At 33.1% G+C, this 19,399-nt stretch overlaps 4 protein-coding genes and 1 long non-coding RNA gene across 18 annotated transcripts; 3 read left to right on the top strand and 2 right to left on the bottom strand.

Annotated features, from left to right (window-relative positions):
* The first annotated feature begins 4,070 nt into the window (after positions 1-4,070).
* On the top strand, positions 4,071-4,777 carry LOC106370146. Its single transcript, XM_013810208.3, has one exon. The coding sequence runs from the start codon at positions 4,352-4,354 to the stop codon at positions 4,613-4,615; it is 264 nt and encodes an 87-aa protein (XP_013665662.1). The 5' UTR covers positions 4,071-4,351; the 3' UTR covers positions 4,616-4,777.
* A 2,541-nt stretch (positions 4,778-7,318) lies between these two features.
* On the top strand, positions 7,319-9,141 carry LOC106371120 (expansin-A5). Its single transcript, XM_013811158.3, has 3 exons — positions 7,319-7,599; positions 8,055-8,346; positions 8,621-9,141. The coding sequence occupies exons 1-3, from the start codon at positions 7,434-7,436 to the stop codon at positions 8,928-8,930; spliced, it is 768 nt and encodes a 255-aa protein (XP_013666612.1). The 5' UTR covers positions 7,319-7,433; the 3' UTR covers positions 8,931-9,141.
* A 204-nt stretch (positions 9,142-9,345) lies between these two features.
* On the top strand, positions 9,346-11,125 carry LOC106369473 (transcription factor MYB105). 2 transcript variants are annotated; one of them, XM_013809622.3, is made up of 3 exons: positions 9,346-10,217; positions 10,286-10,573; positions 10,652-11,125. In XM_013809622.3, exons 1-3 carry the CDS (start codon positions 9,938-9,940, stop codon positions 10,966-10,968), a joined length of 885 nt encoding a protein of 294 aa, XP_013665076.1. In that variant the 5' UTR covers positions 9,346-9,937; the 3' UTR covers positions 10,969-11,125. The 2 variants fall into 2 exon arrangements, with proteins under 2 accessions (XP_013665076.1, XP_048630506.1); XM_048774549.1 differs by having other exon boundaries at positions 10,286-11,125.
* Positions 11,064-18,665, bottom strand: LOC111207066. Of its 13 annotated transcripts, none has more exons than XR_007335669.1 (8): positions 18,077-18,665; positions 17,789-18,004; positions 17,524-17,687; positions 17,204-17,400; positions 16,933-17,106; positions 16,770-16,851; positions 13,368-13,508; positions 11,064-11,575 (listed from the first exon to the last, which is right to left on the bottom strand). It is a non-coding gene; the product is annotated as an uncharacterized LOC111207066 (long non-coding RNA). The 13 variants fall into 13 exon arrangements; XR_007335672.1 differs by having other exon boundaries at positions 16,743-16,851; positions 17,043-17,106; positions 18,077-18,664; XR_007335673.1 differs by having other exon boundaries at positions 17,043-17,106; positions 18,077-18,662.
* LOC125603719 (probable calcium-binding protein CML45) lies at positions 12,043-12,974 on the bottom strand. Its single transcript, XM_048774550.1, has one exon. It carries the CDS (start codon positions 12,958-12,960, stop codon positions 12,397-12,399), a length of 564 nt encoding a protein of 187 aa, XP_048630507.1. The 5' UTR covers positions 12,961-12,974; the 3' UTR covers positions 12,043-12,396.
* Positions 18,666-19,399: the final 734 nt, after the last annotated feature.

The raw sequence follows: 19,399 nt of genomic DNA on the forward strand, positions 1-19,399 counted from the left end.
CAGCATATGGTATGTTATCTGGATGGACAACACATGGGAGGCTATCATGTCCATATTGTCAAGATGACACCGATGCTTTCCAACTAAAGAACGGAAGGAAAACGTGTTGGTTTGACTGTCACAGACGATTTCTTCCACCTGATCATCCATACCGCAGGAGTAAGACTTCGTTTACGAAGAACAAGCAGGTGTTTGATGGTCCACCTGAGGAAGTTAGTGGGGAAAATTTGTTGAAGCAGTTTAGGGATTTTGATGCAGAAAGGACGCCAGATGTAGGTGGACATGAAAACATTCGAGTCAGTGCGGTTGGAGAGCTACATAACTGGCACAAAAAGAGTATTTTCTGGGATCTGCCATATTGGAAGACTCATCTATTGCGGCATAATTTAGATGTCATGCATATTGAGAAGAACTTCTTCGACAATCTGATGAACACAGTCCTTAACATCCAAGGTAAAACGAAGGATAATTTGAAGTCAAGGTTGGATTTAGTCGATATCTGTGATCGTTCTGAACTTCACGTTGATGAGAACGGTACGGCCCCTTTTCCCATTTATCGGCTGGATGGTGCTAGAAAAGAAGAGTTCTTTGATTGGATTACAGATAAAGTGAAATTTCCTGACGGATATGCATCAAATTTGGGGAACTGCGTTGATAGAAGCGAAGGAAAGTTTAGTGGCTTGAAGAGTCATGATTGTCATGTAATTATGCAGCGCCTCCTCCCGTTTGCTTTTTCAGCATTATTGCCACGTAATGTTCATGAAGCAATTGCAGGGATAAGTGTTTTCTTCCGCGACTTATGCAGCAGAGTAGTGACTGAAGAGGGTATTAATAATTTGAAGACAAACGCACCAGTCAGCATGTGCAACCTTGAGAAGATATTTCCTCCATCATTCTTTGATGTAATGGAACATCTTGCTAGGATATATAAGTTAGGATTGTTGTTTGGATTGTTGTTTAAGTTTTTTTTTGGAATTATTTTGTGTTTTTGTTAAATTCAAAACGTTTTCCTGTTTTTAAAAACGTTTTTGATTTTTAAAAACGTTTTTCAAGTTTCCAATAATAAACTATGTATAATAAAACGTTTTTAAAAAATTTTAAAAATATTTAACAACATTTTTCTATAATTATAAAAATTTATAATTTTGTATACATATATATATATAAATCATGTATAATAAAAAATTTTAAAATTTTAATAATTTTTTACAAATTTCCAGTAATAAACTATGTATAATAAAACGTTTTTAAAAAATTTTAAAAATATTTAACAACATTTTTCTATAATTATAAAAATTTATAATTTTGTATACATATATATATATAAATCATGTATAATAAAAAATTTTAAAATTTAATAATTTTTACAAATTTCCAGTAATAAACTATGTATAATAAAACGTTTTTTAAAATTTTAAAAATATTAACAACATTTTTCTGTAATTATAAAAATTTATAATTTTGTATACAATATATATATAAATCATGTATAATAAAAAATTTAGTTGTTTTTTTTAAACGTTTATAAAACCTTTTGTAAATATATAAATGAAAACATTAAAAATAGAAATGGTTTGAAAAGATTTTGATAAATTAATTTTTTTTTAGGTCCGAGGATGTACCCCGCCCCGCAGCCCGTCTTCGACGTAGTTCGGTGAGCAGTTCCCGTGCATCGGGATCGTCTCACGAACAAAACTCGGTTCCCGCATATATTCCCGCTCCAGCTCCCGCTGCCCCTCCCGCTGCTGCTCAACAGGATCCGGGGGTCATGCCAGTTGATCTATTGGTTCAACAACCAGGTCGAGAGCATCTCCCGGTTCTCCATCCCAACCCACGACGAGGACATAGCACTTGGTTAGTATTTTTTTTAATTTGTAGTATTATGTTTTTTTCCATTAATTAACTTGTTAACTAACTTGTATTTTTTTTAAGGTTCACCAAGTCGAAAAATGGCATTAGCAGGAGCATCAACCAGATGATGTACTCCATGCTTCGTTTTGGATATTCAAAGTGGAGTGTGATTCCTTTCGAAGAACGAGAGTTGTGGTTTCGTCAGTTTGCGGTAAACTCTTCATTTTTTTAAAGTATTTACATTTTTTAAAATATATTTACTTATTAAATTATGTTTGTTTTGTAGCAAGAGTTCAACTGGCACTCCGATCTCACGGAAACAGTCCGTAAGAAATTCAACGAAAAAGCCATGGACTCTTATACGAAGCAGATAAACGCGTGGAAGACAGTTTGGCAGAAGAACAAGAGGCCACGGTTCATCAACGGGACGGTGTGGGAGCAGTTGATAGCTCATTGGGGAAGGAAGGAAGAAACTGCAGAGACGTCTTCTAGGAACTCCAAGAACCGGAAGAGCGATCGTGGCGGGAAAGGTATGTATGTGCACAACCTCGGCGCTTGCTCTATGTCTACTAAGGAAGATGAACTTGTAAGTTTTTTTTAATTATTTATCTTTATATTTTTTAAATAAATATTTTATATATTCCTTGGCTAATAATGGCGGTTTTTTAGATCGAAGAAAATGACGGTAATCCCGTTGATCGTCTCCAACTCATTAAGGTGGCTCACACTAACAAGAAGACAGGTCAAATTCAGGATCCCGTGATCAAAGGTGTCGTTGATTTGGTGGAAGCTGAAATAGCAACTCAATCTCAGCCTCTCTCTGATGACGGCGATTCTACGGGAGCTTCAACCAACTTGTCCCTATTGCAAATAAATGAGATGGTTGAAAAGGTAATTTTTTTTATTAATATATTTTTTTATAATGTCGATTACTAATTTGTCTATATTTACTAACTTTAAATATTTTTGTAGGCGGTTCCTAAAAGGAAAGGAGGCCGTTTAGTTGGGTTGGCCCGCCGTGCTTCTTCGTATCCGGCGTCTTCTTCGCAAGCTCCGTATGCCGATCCCATGATTCTCGAGGAGCTACATGACAAAGATGAACGGATTGGGGCATTGGAGGAGCAGAACACCACTATCCTTTCGGAGAATGCCACTATCCGTTCGGAGAATGCCACTATCCTTGCTGAGCTGGCATCCCAGAAGAAGTTCAACGCCGAGATAATGCAGAAGCTAGATCGTTTGATGTCTTCGAGTTCTTAGTTTTTTTCAGCTTTTTAAAACTGTCTGAATGTTTTTTTCTTTCGTTTTGCATGAATTTTAAATTTTCTGAATGTTTTTTTTCTATTTCGGTTTGTATGAATTTAAATTCTATAATATTATTAGTTTTAAATTTCAGATTTTATTTATTTATTAATTAATTTTTCATATAAAAAATATATATAAAAATGCAAAATTAATTCGTATTATTAAAATTGACATTTTCCGACGAACTAAGTTCTCGGTAAATACCGACGGAGTATGACTCGTCGGTAAATACCGACGGACTATGATTCGTCGGAACATACCGACGAATGGTGAGTCGTCGGAATTTACCGACGAATCGTAATCCGTCGGTATTTACCGACGAGTCATATTCCGTCGGTATTTACCGACGAATCAGACTCCGTCGGTATTTACCGAGAACTTAGTTCGTCGGAATCTTCGGAGGATCCGTCTCCGTCGGTATATAGTTTTTCCGATGAACTCTAGTCTCGTGTGTCCGCATCGGAATATTGTCGGAAGTTCGTCAGAATGTTATTTCTCGGTATTCGTCAGAAAGTCGTCGGAAATTCTGACGAAATTCCGACGAATTCTTTTTTTCCGACGAAATGATACCGACGAACGCCTTCGTCAGAAATGCGTCGGAATAGGCCTTTTCCGACGAACTTCCGACGATTTTGGCCATCAGAATCTCTTTGTTTTCTTGTAGTGTATACTAACTTACCCCATAATTGTTTTCTCCATATATGTATATATTTTTCTTCTTTGAAACACTTCTCCACATATATACATACATATATCAATATTTTTGATCTGTTTCAGTTTCATTGTTCAGAAATTACAAATGCAATCGACCTCAACCGTTGTAACCACAATGAAAATCATATTATTTTGGCTTAAAACCAGACAGAATGACAATCATATTATTTTTTTATTTTAGTAGGTGACAATATATAATTGTACACTATAATATATTGTAGCTGAAGTTTCAACTATCATCGGCAACTAGTTGTTTTATAACACAATAGTAATTAATACAAGAATCTTGGATCTATACACCCACCACTAACTCTTCTATTAATAGTTGACTTTATCTGTCGATGAAAAGGCCTCCAAGCAATCCCCAAAAGACCATGTTTGTCTCCATCATTAACTTATAATTACAAATCACAAAACACAATCAAACCCACATCACAGAATCACAATCAGATTCTTTCCATCTCATCAGAGAAACATAAACATGGTGAGACAAAGAAGGAAGTCAGAGAAAGAAGAAGAGAAGCGAGAACAGGAAGATGGAGAACAAGAAGATCAGAAGGTGCAGCCAAGGCAAAGAAGCGTGAGCAGAAGAAACATGCAATCTCTGGTGATCGGGCTTGTTGGAGGTGCGTTGACTCTCGGGGCATATTCTCAGTCCTATGTTTCTCCGGGCACATCTATCGGCGCTGGTCTTTTTGTCCTCTTCTTTGGCTTGCTTGTTAGCGAAGGTTTTATCTCTCTTTAAGAAATTGTTTCCGTATAAGTAATTTTAAACTATGCTTTTGTTTAATGTATGTTGTTTACATATATACATATCTATATGAGCATCTTGTTTGATTTTGTTTTATTTAAAAACTGTTGGGACTCTTTTCCATTAATGTGATCCAATCCATATTGTTTCTACGGATTTGTCTTCTTTTTTTTTATCTTGTAAGAATGTGTTTGATCTCTATATATATCTTCCAATACACTAAATTGTTACTAAAACATAGTCCCACAAAAATAGTTGAGGCAGATGATGCAATGAATTCGAAACTTGATGATCCATACACACATTTAGATACAAAGGCCTATGTATATACGAAGCAGACCCGTGCTTAGGAAATTTAAAGCCCTAAACAAAACAAAAAAGGTAGATAAATATAACAAAAGAAATTAACAAACTCGAGTTGTCCAAAAGTATATATTAATAAACAAGTTTACAAATAAACATTAATTCGTTGAAGTATTAGTAGGGATATAAGTTTAAGAAAACAAAAAAAAAATTAAGAAGACGAAAAATGCATATATCAAATAAATATGCTGTAAGTCATGGTTTCTTTTCCCATTAATAGGCACGGCTCTAAATGATACTCTTCAACACGTTAGGCAAAGTTGACTTTGGCTGAGTACCTGTTAGGACCTGTTAATACAAAGAAAAAAACAAATTTAGATGTAAAAATGCCAATAAGTAAAGTATGGTATATTTTTCATTTTTATGTATGGTATACTTTTTGTGTTCAAAAAAGAGTATGATATACTTATAAAGTTATAATTAACAAAATGTTTGAAATAGCATAGCCTACACATTAAATCTAAAAGTCGTCGACAAAAAAAAAATCTAGAAGGCGAAAGTAACAACACTAGACGTCAAAAAACACCACGCGTAAAATAAAAACACTACAAGTAAAATAAAAACACTACAAGTCAAACAATCCGGCTTACCATTCAATTTGTATGGAATGTAGAAGCCGTGTATCATTTTGCGTATTCGTTATTGCCTTATTGGGCCACTAAGTTGTGAATTTATTGTTTTCATTTGAAACCATGTTGCTTTAGACTTTCACCACACCCTTTTCTTTCTGAATATACTAATATCCCCATACATATATTATCATATGTCCATATAGTCTCATTTCTCTCATGGCATAAGGACTTTGGACACATCACTTTCATAAGCTAAGCTGTATTTGAACTACAAACCATGATTGACGCCACTATAGACGTTATACACTTTTAATTGACAAAATAGACGACTATTCACATGCTTCAGGTATTACTCTCATTTGGTAGATGATCTACTCCGATTAGAAAAGGGGATTAACTAATTTAATTTTAGGGATACACAACGATCTTAGAAGCTGTACACTAAACTGAACCATTTTTGTCACCGACATAATTAGTTGAAATAGCGTCATGTCAAAGTCAATATATTTAAACCACCATGCTTCATCCATGTGAGAACGGGTACTAGTGTTCGACCAAATTTGAGTATGGATTAAGACTTCATTCGCATACTGGTGAAACGTACAAAAATATCTGCACGTCGTATATTACATGCATTATTTACATCAGTTCACCTAACAAAAAACGGAAAACAGAAGCTGTAAAAAAAATTCACAAGTTTTAGCAACAGATTTATAATGCTATATGCTTTCAATTCATAACATTTCTATTGCTGATAGCATATGATTCTATAACAAACTTTCAATATTTCATACGAAAACTTGTAATACTAAAATATTTATATTCATATATACATATGACATGTGGTTCGTTTTCATTCAGTCCATGTCGATACGGTTGTTTCTTCCAGCACAACTTTCCTTTTTTTAACAAATCGTTTACATGTATTTTTCATTTTTAAAAGAAAAATAGAGCATTAACAACGTATCTCTTGACCATCTCCTATCATTGTCAATATGTTTATGACATAATAACCGGTACAATTTCTTATTAAAGCAAACTCATTCGGTCTATCGCACATGGATACTTCGCGGCATATTTTGTTTACCAACATATATACATACTTGAAGTTGTTCAAGTGCTCGATATAGATTAAAAAAAAGATATGATATTTTGTAAGATAACAAATTTAAACTTGAAAGTATTTAACAAAAAAACAACTTGAAAGTAACAAAGTTTCTTATGCAAGCGTCAAACTGAAACAATAGTAGATTCCAGTGCAAAGTGGACTAAAATAAATTGCACTGTTAAATTCTCAGGAATTATTTGTTGAGCTCTATATTGCATGTCTCGAACAATCAAACCCGCATAAATTTATTAGTTGTAAACTATTGTCCAAATCGTGTCTCCGTATGATGACACTTTCTGACATTTTAAATCATCAATACTTCTATACTTTAAAGGAAGGAAAAAAAAAACTGGTAATGTTACAGTATCACAATCATATGTACTAATTTTGAGTGATAGACTCCAACTCATTTTGACAAATTTTCTTTGACCTCTTATGTGACATTCACCTCTCTTTTATCTCTTACGCGGTTCAATATCCTTTTTATGATTTTTATTTAACTTTTTTTTAACTTTATACAAACTAAACACTTAAAATGAAATAAATTTAATTAACAGATTATAGTGAAGACCAAGAAGCAGTGTGAGTGGGCATGGACCCGGGTTAATTCATTACAGCTAAAACTTTGTCCGAATCCTTCTTCCTATTTATACAAACTTCGTTCTTCCTCAATTTCATCACACCAAACTTCCACATTAACATAACATACACATTGCTAATCTTCGTTCCTTTTTTCTCCCTCTGTATGTTGTAATTGATTTGCCTCATCATGGGAGCTTTAGTAATCTCGTCCCTCCTGCTACATGTCCTAGCGTATTCCATTTGCGTTCAAGGCTTCTACCGTCGTGGCGGCCATCATCCCGGCGGCCACGGAGGACGTTGGATCAACGCTCATGCCACTTTCTATGGCGGCGGTGATGCTTCCGGCACTATGGGTACCTTAATGTTCTCTATAATGTCTCATTTTCGCTTGTATCATTCTATTTAAGTGACAAAGGGGTAATTAATTCATTTCACTCCTGAGCTTAATCTCATGTTATCAGAGCTAGTTAGTCGCCTCGTTACACATGCAACCGATTTCAACGAGTAAAATATATTATACAGTCAGTGATTGAAGAAATTGACTCTTTGACGTTATAAGCTTATAAAATTTATTTTCTTATGTTTGAATTTGTTTTCTTTAAACTATTTTTTTTTCTTATGTTTAAATTTGTTTTCTTTAAACTAATTTTGCTTAATACAAAACATTACAGTTTTTCATAAGAACTTTTTCAAAACATAAACGCAAACTCCGGACGCAAAGAAAATAAAAACCTTACAAAAATTTGCCAGCCTAGTAAGTTTTTGGTGATGGGTTATAACCATTTGTGTAATTAATGAACCAAATTAGGTGGAGCATGTGGGTACGGGAATCTTTATGGCCAAGGTTACGGAATAGAGACGGCAGCGCTGAGCACGGCGTTATTCGACAATGGACTTAGCTGTGGTGCGTGTTTCGAGCTGAAGTGTGTCAACGATCCTAAATGGTGCATACAAGGCCGGTCCATTGTCGTCACTGCCACTAACTTTTGTCCTCCTGGTGGCGCCTGCGATCCTCCCAACCACCATTTCGATCTTTCTCAACCCATCTACGAGCATATCGCTCTTTACAAGTCCGGTATCATTCCGGTTATGTACAGAAGGTACTAATTTATTCATGAAATTGCATAGTAAAAAAGTTGCATAATAGTACGATCAGTGTATGAGTAGTTTTTTCAAAAATATAAAACGCATTTAAAAGACAAACAAAAGAGACACGTATCAGTGTGATTCATTTGTTACCACACAACTTATTGGAATTTAGACCTATAAATACGCATTTACTACTTCTGGACCAGTTGATAAATGTAGAAGAAATTGGTATTAAGTTATTAATAGACCTAACTTGTGGTGCCTCTATAATAATTATTTTTATAGGGTTCGGTGCAGAAGAAGAGGCGGGATAAGGTTCACGATCAACGGCCACTCATACTTTAACTTGGTGCTGGTCACAAACGTAGGTGGAGCCGGGGACGTACACTCAGTGTTGATGAGAGGGTCACGTTCAAGATGGCAATTAATGTCAAGAAACTGGGGGCAAAACTGGCAAAGCAACTCTTATCTCAATGGTCAAAGTCTGTCGTTTGTTGTGACCACAAGTGATCGCCGAAGTGTTGTATCGTACAATGTTGCTCCTCCTAGTTGGTCCTTTGGCCAGACCTACATCGGAGGGCAGTTTCGGTATTAACTAGTATACTAATTAAGTGATTTATATTATAGACCGGTTTGGTTTGCTTCGGGTGTTTGTTGTAATTTCCGGTTCCAAGTTGGTGACTTTTTTGGGTAACCAATTGAAATTTGGACTGATAGTGATATATTAGCCAACTGTGTGTGAACGAGTGAAAAAAAATGTATAATTCTCATTTTATATAAAATGGAAAGTGATACTGTTATCAAAATAAAGTAAAAATGAAATTTACTAGGATTGCTATAAAAATGGTTCAACATGTGTTATATGAATCTTGTACGGTTCAGAATCATTTGGCATTCTGCTTCTATATTAGAGCTCACGGTTCTCTTATTGCTTATTCGAAATAGGTTATAAACTTATAATATTATAGGATTCATGTACATATTTTCTCTGCAATTTTGTGGATTAGTTGGCTTAGTGGGACTTATTCAAACCTTGAAGGATAGTGTTATGATTCTTTCTTCTTGTTCTGTTATTCCTTGAATAATGCTTAAATTTGTTCTGTTATTCCTTGAATAATGCTTACAAGTTGCATATGCATAATGAATTAATTACATACACATAAACTGTATGTATGAGTTACACAAACTTTATGTATGAGTTACATCTGAAAATGGTTATGCATATTTTTGGTCTTATACACCTACATTTATACTTCTATAAGGAAATGGTATATTTTAGAAAATGGTAAAGCGTGGGGAGAAGAATAAAAGGTGACAAAATATTCAAACCAGTTTTTTTTTGAAAAAGACGATGTCAGAGAGAACTGAAACTGTTCTTAACAGAGCAACCATGAAAGATGTATGCGTGGGGCTTCTTTCTATTTCCATTTATACTCTCTTTCCCCACACCTGCTCTTCTCTCTCCTCAGGTTTCCATTTTTGGCAACCAAAAAGATTGCATACGATAACATAGCCATCACCAGATCTAAACATCACATGCTTTATCTCTCTATGTATATATGAGACATGGTTATAGAAGAGAGAGACCAAGAGAAGAGGTAGATGGATGTTTCTTGTTTCCAAGAATACCCTTTTGATCTTCATTGCAGAGGAGCATTTAATGGCTTTGGAGAAAACAATGCAGTGGAGCTCTCTAATAAAAGAAGCATGCTGAAGGAGAGTGATGGATTCAAGAAGAAGAAGAAGCAGAGAGGTTCTTCTAGGTTTTGTAGTAGAGGACACTGGAGAGTCTCTGAGGATTCTCAGCTCATGGAGCTTGTTGCCCTTTACGGTCCTCAAAACTGGAACCACATTGCAGAGAAGATGCAAGGAAGAAGAACAGGTAAAAAAACAAAAAATATTTTCCTCTGCTTTTTCCGGAGAAAGTGAACTCTTATTGTGTTTTTGAAGGCAAGAGTTGCAGATTGAGGTGGTTTAACCAGCTAGACCCAAGGATCAACAAAAGAGAATTCAGTGTTGAGGAAGAAGAGAGGCTACTTGCAGCTCACAGAGCATTTGGCAACAAATGGGCTATGATTGCTAAGCTTTTCAATGGAAGAACAGACAATGCATTGAAGAATCACTGGCATGTCCTCATGGCAAGAAAGTTGAGGCAGCAATCAACTTCATACCTCAGGAGATTCAATGAGTCTTCTTATAATCCTACTTCAGATCACAAAACCTTCACTCTTCCTCCTGGTTTGTGTCTTCTTCTTACTCTATCTAGTATACAATGTTTAAGCTTCATGTTTATGCTGATGATGTTGAATACGGTAGATGATGGTGAAGATATGAATTTGGTAAAGAAGAGCTGGAAAACGCTAAAAGAAGAGTATACAACTAACCTGAAAGCTCAGTATCTGCAAGAAGAGTATTGTTCTTTGCGCATGCCAATGCAGGGCCCACATCATCACTGCTCAACCTTCCCTGCAGATTCCTTGGCACTGACACTGCATGTCTCCATCCAGGAACCATCACTGTCGTCATCATCATGTGCAGAACATAGAGTGGTGGCCAGATATTTTGAGACCACCAAACCTCCAGCTTTTATAGATTTTCTTGGGGTCGGCCACCACCAAAGCCCCAAGATTTAGTGAGAGAAAGAAAAGACTAGGAGCTAACTAAGAACTTGATTACTCATGTCATTATTACCAGAGTCCTTGTCTTTTGTAAGCAAGTAACCATCATCACCATGTTCTATTTATTGAATTTCTTAACCAAATTTTGAATAACATATTGCAAAATGAAACACTCAGCACATAATTGAATTCTAAGAATGGAAAGACAAAGGTAAAGAATTAAGGACCAAATGTGTAAAACTTAACTAGCATGAGAAACACACACACTCATGCATTCTGAGTGGAAGGAGAATAACTAACTAAAACCACACTTTCACACACTGTTCTCAAGTAGCTGGAAACTCTTAACACCATACAATTTCGATCATCTGGGTGTATCAAATCTTGATTACTGATCTTGGTCAATGCTTATGAGGATTCTTTTGTTATACCCAAAGACAGAATTTTTATCGCAACCCATTGTTCGCTTTCTCCCGGCGGTAAGTCAGAACAAGTCGCCGCCTTGCCTTTGTTACTGGAGCGTAGCGTTAACAGGAGAGAGAAGAGATTCAATCTACGTCCGCGCAAGGTGTTCGTTTGAATGCCGCAGAGTAAGTAGCTTTGCCGCTTCGGTTCAATTGAACTGAAAAAAATTCACACCGGTTCGTTTTAATTTCGGTGGTTTCAAATTATAAAAATTTACCAAGATAGCTTCTTTTATTTTTGTTTCGGTTAGATATCAATTTTCTAAAAAAAAAATGAATATTTTCAGTTAAATTTCGATTACTTCGATTCCAACCTGTTATTTTTGAATTAGTTTGGTTGATTCATTTCAGATAATATTGGTTAGTTTGGTTGTTTTATTTTTTTTAAAAGATTTTAAACTAAACTAACCAAGAATCAAACTGAACCGAACAAAACCGAAATATTCAAAGCTTTTCACACTAAACCAAATTTAAAAACTGAAAATTTTGGTTTTGTTTCAGCTGGTCCGGTTCAATTCAAATCTGAAGGCCAACCTACCGCATTGGGATGTGATTGTTTGATGTATTATCTTCTGTTATGAGTTTATGTCGAAAGCTCTGAAATTACTAAAAGGTCCCTACGATATCATGAAAGTTTGAATAATATTTGACATACGATGAGAGTTTTAGCATAAAAAAATCATCCCAGGAAGTTAAAGAAAAACATAAGAACGAAGAAGCAAAGACATTTTTAAGGGAACAAAAGAATAGATTAATATGAGCAAATTAGCTCAATATACTGAAAAGAGTGGGATACCATTGAATTGTGGGAAAATGGTAATGATGGAGGAAAAAAATTGAAGAGAAATAAGGTATCAAGTGCAAATAAAGGGGAAGTTTTTTTTTTTTTTTTTTTTTTTTTTTGACTAAAAAATAAAGGGGAAGTTGTGTGTAGGGAGTACAAATTCTCTTAATATTAAGAGATTAATCATATGACTTATCATAAGCTATTATTATTCTCCATGAATTTCACAAATCCGTTAAAATCGATCCTTCCATCTTTGTTTTCATGTACTGATCTGAGCATAGCCGAGCAATTCCCTAGGAAATATCCTTCTTTAAATCCTAAGATAGTCAAAACTCTCTGCAAACTCTGTAGCGTCGATGACCGCCTCTCTTTTTCATCGAACACATCAAAAGCTTGCTTCACTTCCTCCAAGCTCGCTTCGTTACTTTCGAACAAACTTGAAATCTCCTTGGAACTGTAGCGTTCTTGAAGCTTGTCACTTTCTTGGTCGGGAGAAAGTCCTAAGGTTCTCATAACCATTTCTATATCTGCTCTACAGAGATCATCATATTCTTCTTCTTCTTCTATGCCTTGTTTGGTCAAACTCTCGTGTTTGTGTGAAACACGTTGTTGGTGTTGAAGAAGAGGAAATAATCTGAATAAAAAGATGCGAGTAGTAGAAACCCATCTGCCAAATTTGATCAGGAACAGGTTGAAGAGAGCAAGGAAAGTGAGAGAAGAAGATCGTTTGTATTCAGACAAGAAACTCTTCTCCATGGTTTGTATATCAATAATGAAATGAAAAGAATCTCAAAGAAGCGTCTTAGAGGAGATCTTGGAGCTATAGCAATTTATGTGTATGCTATGGATGGATGAATGAAACATATATTATATATACATGATAAGGTTTCTAAAGAGGCAGAAGAGAGGAAGGTGGTGGTGCATGTAGAGACAAAAGACAAAGTCCGTGTTTTGAAGAGAATTTTAAAAGAGGAAGTTTTTTCAATATCTTTAAAGAAAATGTAAAAAAAAAATGAGTTTTCTTGGTCTTATTTGGAGGGAAGTTTGGTGGGCTAGTGCGTGTATCATTTTCTTCTTTTTTTATTACTAGAGAAAAATGAAACATGCATGGACAATGGACATGTAAGACAAGACTCTTTTGAGAAATGTTTGACTATACTAACCCCATTCATGGTCAATGTCTCCCTTCCACTTCCACGCTTGAGTGTATCTCGAAGATATTCATACTGACTAGGTAGAGAATTGAGAATTCAATAGATATACACGACCTGGTCTTCTTCTATGGTATTTACTTTAATCAAGGCCTGCCATATATAAAGCCAATTTGAGAAATACATCAAGATTTTCATCCATCTCTTGAAACAATGTAAATGCTATTTAAAAAATAAAAATAAAATTATATATATATATACATTATGTTTGGTAATGGCGTGTTTGATATTTTCTTTTATAAGAAAAGCAGTCAACATTATTGAGTAGGTTCCTTAATAACCTTTTGTGCTACTTTCACTAAATTTTTTATATCAATATGTTCGTCACCATATGATCCTCCTTGGTCTAAAAGATTAGGTTTAGCCTCGGTTTCTCATATCTCATGACCTTGTAAAAAAGAATTGTAGCTTCTCCAAATTCTAACTCTGATTACAGTGACCAAGATTCTATTCTTTTTTACTTCTGTTTTTATTTTAACGTCTAGTTATTACAATTTATAAGAGACTAGATTCTTTGTCCGCGCTACGCGCGGATAATATATTTTGAACATGTTAACATCATAAACTTGTATCTTATAACTTTGTAATAAAGAAAAAATATTTCTGATAAGGATGTGATTTATTAGAGTTCTAACACTTTTAAGATATAGTTTGTAAATTTATGACAAATCTCTTAATAACCTATTTTATTAGTTTTTGTTCTCTAAATAGTCTTCAAAACTCAAATTGATTAAAATAATTTTAATTAAAGATTCAAATGGAAATTATATAATCATTTCTAATTTATAGTTATTTATCAAATATATCTATTAAATATTGCAAATATGAAAATAACAAAAGCAAGGAAATCAATTTTTTCAAAAAAAATAATTTCTTTTTTTTTTGGAAACGATTTTCTTGTAACAAAAATTTCAGAGTAACCTCTCTGAACATATATCATATCTCCATGAATTTGTAAAAAAAAAATCTTGGATTCAGAAACGTGTTCATAAATTTGTATAAACACGTCTTGAATATAACTTGTATGTATGATATTTTCTAAAATTTACGAAGATGTTTTTAAATATGCGTAATTTCTTTATAAAATTTGGATATAGGATTTAGGAATGTCTTCCAAAATTTTTAAAAATATGTTATACATATTGAAGAATATCTTAATAAAAATACATATAATTTGAATTCAGTTAGATATTGATAAATACATATTCAAGAAATCTTCTTGAATACACATTTAAATAATGTATTTTAAATATATATTTATGAAAGTTTTCTTAAATTTTATGAAGATATACGTCTATATAAATATATTCCTAAATTTTAAGAACATATTACACTTATTTAGAAATGTCTTTTTTTTTTGTTGACGCCCATCTTTTAAGATCAAGTGGTAGTCGGGCTTGAGTCGTTCCGAAGAGACGCTCTATCCGGCTGAGTCTGATCTATATGGGAAAAAAGAACAACGGTACACCTTGCCTCCTTGGCGAGAGAATCTGCACGAGAATTCCTAGTCCTCGGTATTTAGGGATGTCATTTTAAACTCGAATTCATAAAGATATTATACCCATTCAAGAAGGTTTTCATAAAACAATTCAAGAAAAAAAACTTTTAAAAAAAGATTAGAATCTTTAAAATTTTCTAAAATATTTATATATATATATATATATATATAGAGTTTTGTGCATAATTATAATTTACTTCTTTAGTGAAACTTATTTTGATCTTTTCGAGCTATTTTGTGATAAATTTTTTTTGGGACTGTTTTAGGATATTTCTTTATAAAAATACATATAATTTGAATTCAGTTAGATATTGATAAATACATATTCAAGAAATCTTCTTGAATACACATTTAAATAATTGTATTTTAAATATATATTTATAAAAGTTTTCTTAAGTTTTATGAAGATATACGTCTATATAAATGTTTTCCTAGATTTTAAGAACATATTATAATTATTTAGGAATGTAATTTTAAACTCGAATTCATAAAGATATTGTACCCATTCAGGAAGGTTTTCATAAAAAAATTCAAGAAAAAAAACTTTTAAAAAAGATTGGAATCTTTAAAATTTTCCAAAATATTTATATATATATATATATATATATATATATATATATTTGTAGAGTTTTGTGTATAATTATAATTTACTTCTTTAGTGAAGCTTGTTTTGATCTTTTCGAGCTATTTTGTGATAATTTCTTTTTGGGACTGTTTTAGGATATTTCTCTTAAATATTTATGTTGATTTTCCATGTTATCATTCTAAATATCAGTTAAGTACATTTTAAATGGTTTTTAATTTTGATTCTTTTGATATTGATTTCTATTTTGTTTTAAATGATATAGATGTTTTACTATTTCTAAGATTTAGCTAAATACTTTTGATGTTAAATATTTGAAGAGGTAGGATAAATATCAAATATAATTAAAAGTTTTAAAATAATTTTTGTAATAGTTTTTGTTACTAAAATAATATTTTGTGAATGTGTCTCGTATTATTTTTGGTAATCATATAAATCTAAGAGTTCTTAAAATGATTATAAGTTAGAATGCTTAAAAGTTACGAAGACTTAAATATTCAGAGAGTTGATCTTACACTGAGAACATAAACATAGGCTTGTGACATCTAGTTCTTAAATAGCACAAAATAGTTGCTAAACTAATTCTGTATAATTTGTATTCACCTAGAAGTATATAATTTCAATAATAATTTTTATTGATTGTAATTTTTACTTAATTGATAATGCTCGTATGTAACCTCATGAATTTGGAAAAAACAATAGTTAGGTATGTGCTAGTTTTATATATTCACTTATTTTCTTCTCCATTTCTGTTAATAAGCTCAGAAAATTTGAAGATTTTTAAACCAGATCGAAAGATTGAAAAGTTTTGGTCCAAAATGGTTTGAATTGTTGTTGAATGGAATTCATAAAGATTCATAAATTGTCTCTTTTGATTTTTTTTTTTTTGGTGTTTTCTATTAGGTCTGAAAATGAGATATTTTTCTCTTGGTAATAGTACTTTTTATATCAATTTTGTGAACTTCGTTGAAAAAAGTGGCAGTCCCCTAATGAACTTTCTAATCTCTTTCCAAATATCCATTACTTGAATGTTTTAAGTGTCAAACAAAATAAATTATCGATGTTTTAGATGAAGAATCTAAACCTACAATGTTGGAGTTAAAGTTTATAGAGCTTGCCCTCAAGGTATAAAAAGAGTCCATGTTTTGTGACAACAAATAGGTTATGTTTCATTACAAAGATGATTGAATATTCTCAGGCATAGTGTTTTATAGGAATCCGCAGTGTAAAGACTGAATCAACTTACTCGGGAAAGAAAAGGTAGTCAACTTACTGACACATCATAGGCTTCCAAAAAATGATCCTAGAAAATGTTAGGTAACGTTCATTTCCTCAATTTGTTCTGCCATTCGAAACTGTCACAATTAAAAAAATACTTTTAGTATAATCATATTTCATGATTGATCAAATTTGACCTTCGGTAGGTTTTTAATGACCTTTCACTTCAATGGATTCATGTATTTTATTTCAAGCAAGCAAGGAACAACACCAACCGAAATAGATCGAATGTTTTGTAATGAAACTTAACCTATTTGATAACACATACACCCTTATAATATCAGGTTTTTGAGTCTGTTCTCAACATGCTTCTTTATATCAGCTGATGCAACCTGCACCATCCAAAATTAGATTATGACACCAAATTAAAATGTTGATCATATGAACTGAAGAAATAGTAATGACTGAGACAAAATTAATTATTTATACATCATGAGTGTTAACTAAGCATGTTTGTGAATCCCCAAGTCTCTCTCCATTACTCGTTTGTGATACATTCTTCTGTAGATAAAAATACTTGATCACACGTAACACATAATATCCCCAAAATGTGCATTTCAGATGCTTGTTTTGGACAGTAAGCGTTTTCAACAAAGATGGGTCAGTGTGACGCTTCAAACCGGATCCTGACCCAACAACATCAATCCGTAAAGACAACAGAAAAATTATAAAGGACAAAACCTCGTAAAATAATTTTAACTGTAATGAAAATTTCTGAAACTTCCGTGAATCTACTGAAATGTACTTACAGTGAACAAAGAACTGCTCTTTTAGCAGAGGTTTCAGCACTGGCGGTTGCCGGTTATATTTTTCCTTCGATTCACCAGTTTTCTACATCAAATTTGCTGTTTTGGTTATATGCCACAACATTCAATCTTGCTGTTAGCCACAAAATACTTCCTTAGACGTCAAACTGAAATGGATAATAATAGTCTTAAATCTCCTTGGATTATTATCCCTACTAATATTGAGAACAATAGTCTTTCTCAAATCTCCATATATTTGCAAACATACCAAAAGCACAACATGAAAGCTACAGTAGTCTGCGTCATCTGCATCGTTAAGCCGTTTTTATCATGAACAGCTCCAAAGACATCAAATTCCCTCTCTAGATCAAGCATCTCCTCGAAATATCTCTTGTTCATCTCTGCCATCTTCTTCTCCCTCTCCTCCATAAACGTTTTCATCTCTTTCGCTTGAAACTCTATGAAGCTAGAGAACTCCTAAGCCCTGAAGAAGATCAAATCAGAAGAATTTGGTTTTCACCAGTAGCGCAGGATTTATGTAAGTATGTATGCGTACCTCTTGCTTATATCAACAAATTTAGCACGCTCCTGCTGTTGGAGCATCTGGAAATTATGTTCCTTTGCGTCTCTTTTATCATGCATCTGTCTGTTTTAAGCTTTGGAAAAACTGTGATGTAATCCATCTTCAAACCATCAAGGGTTTAAAAAAAAAAAAAAATTAAAAAAGTTTACCAGTAAGGATTCAATACATAGTGTGTATTTTCGAGATTTTGCCACCTCTTCTCTGTTCTGTTCAAAATTCCCAGAGATTCCTCAAGCTCCTTGGCGTGCTTGTTCTGTTTTGTTAGCTTCAGCTTCTTCAATGGAGGTTAGCGTTTCTGGGTGGATAAAAGTATAGCCAGAGGGCTTAATAAAGATGTAGAAACAAAGGGATGCGAAACGAACTAATAAAGTGGAGAGTAATGAATACAATTGATTGTTAAGAGATGAGTCGGGATAAAGGAGATTTCATGAAGATGAAATAGAGAAGAAGAAGTGGAAAAGACATTGTCGCTTGATTGAAGCTTTCATCGTATCGTAGGTTTTCAGTGTACCAATTTGGGCCACTACGCGAAGAAGCCCATTGGTTTTCATTTCGACAGAACAAACAATGACGTGGCAAGTTGAAGCTTTATGATAGGTCAATTTTTTAATCCTATGTGGCATAGCTCTACATTGAGCATATCTCCCTTTTAGTATAGGACTAGGATAAGACCCGCGCCTTGCGCGGGATTAAGTTATTATTTTTATTATATTTTTGAGAATGAAACAATAGTTTGGCTTCATTTGGATTACAGGTGTTCAATCCGGATATCGGGTTGGTTCGGTTCGGTTCGGTTTTTTCGGTATTTGGTTAGTAAAATATAACTACTATTCTAAATCCATATTTATTTTGACTTTAGTCTTTCACATACTTTTGAAAGATTTCAACTGGACGACTAAATTGATCAGCCAATCTTGTTGCTTTAAATCATTGTATATATATATATATATATATATATATATATATATATATATATATTATTTAGTTTGAATATTTATTAAATAAAAATTCATATGCGTTATATTTTATGATCATTTGTAACTTATTATAACAAAAAAATAATCTATTGATCACAAAATTTTCAGAGTGGGAATATTCAAATTTCTAATAATATATAGACGTTTTGAAAAATTCAAATATAACATATAAGAAAAAATATAAATGTTTTTATTATATATTTAATGTGATTTTTTAATATCTTTCAATAATATAAATTAAAAAAAAAGAACTAAGATACCAAAATTGTTATCAAATATTTATTATTCATAATAATTAATTTTCATATATACGTTAATC

This window comes from Brassica napus, unplaced genomic scaffold (assembly GCF_020379485.1).
Source record: "Brassica napus cultivar Da-Ae unplaced genomic scaffold, Da-Ae ScsIHWf_382;HRSCAF=603, whole genome shotgun sequence".
Taxonomy (NCBI): Eukaryota; Viridiplantae; Streptophyta; class Magnoliopsida; order Brassicales; family Brassicaceae; genus Brassica; species Brassica napus.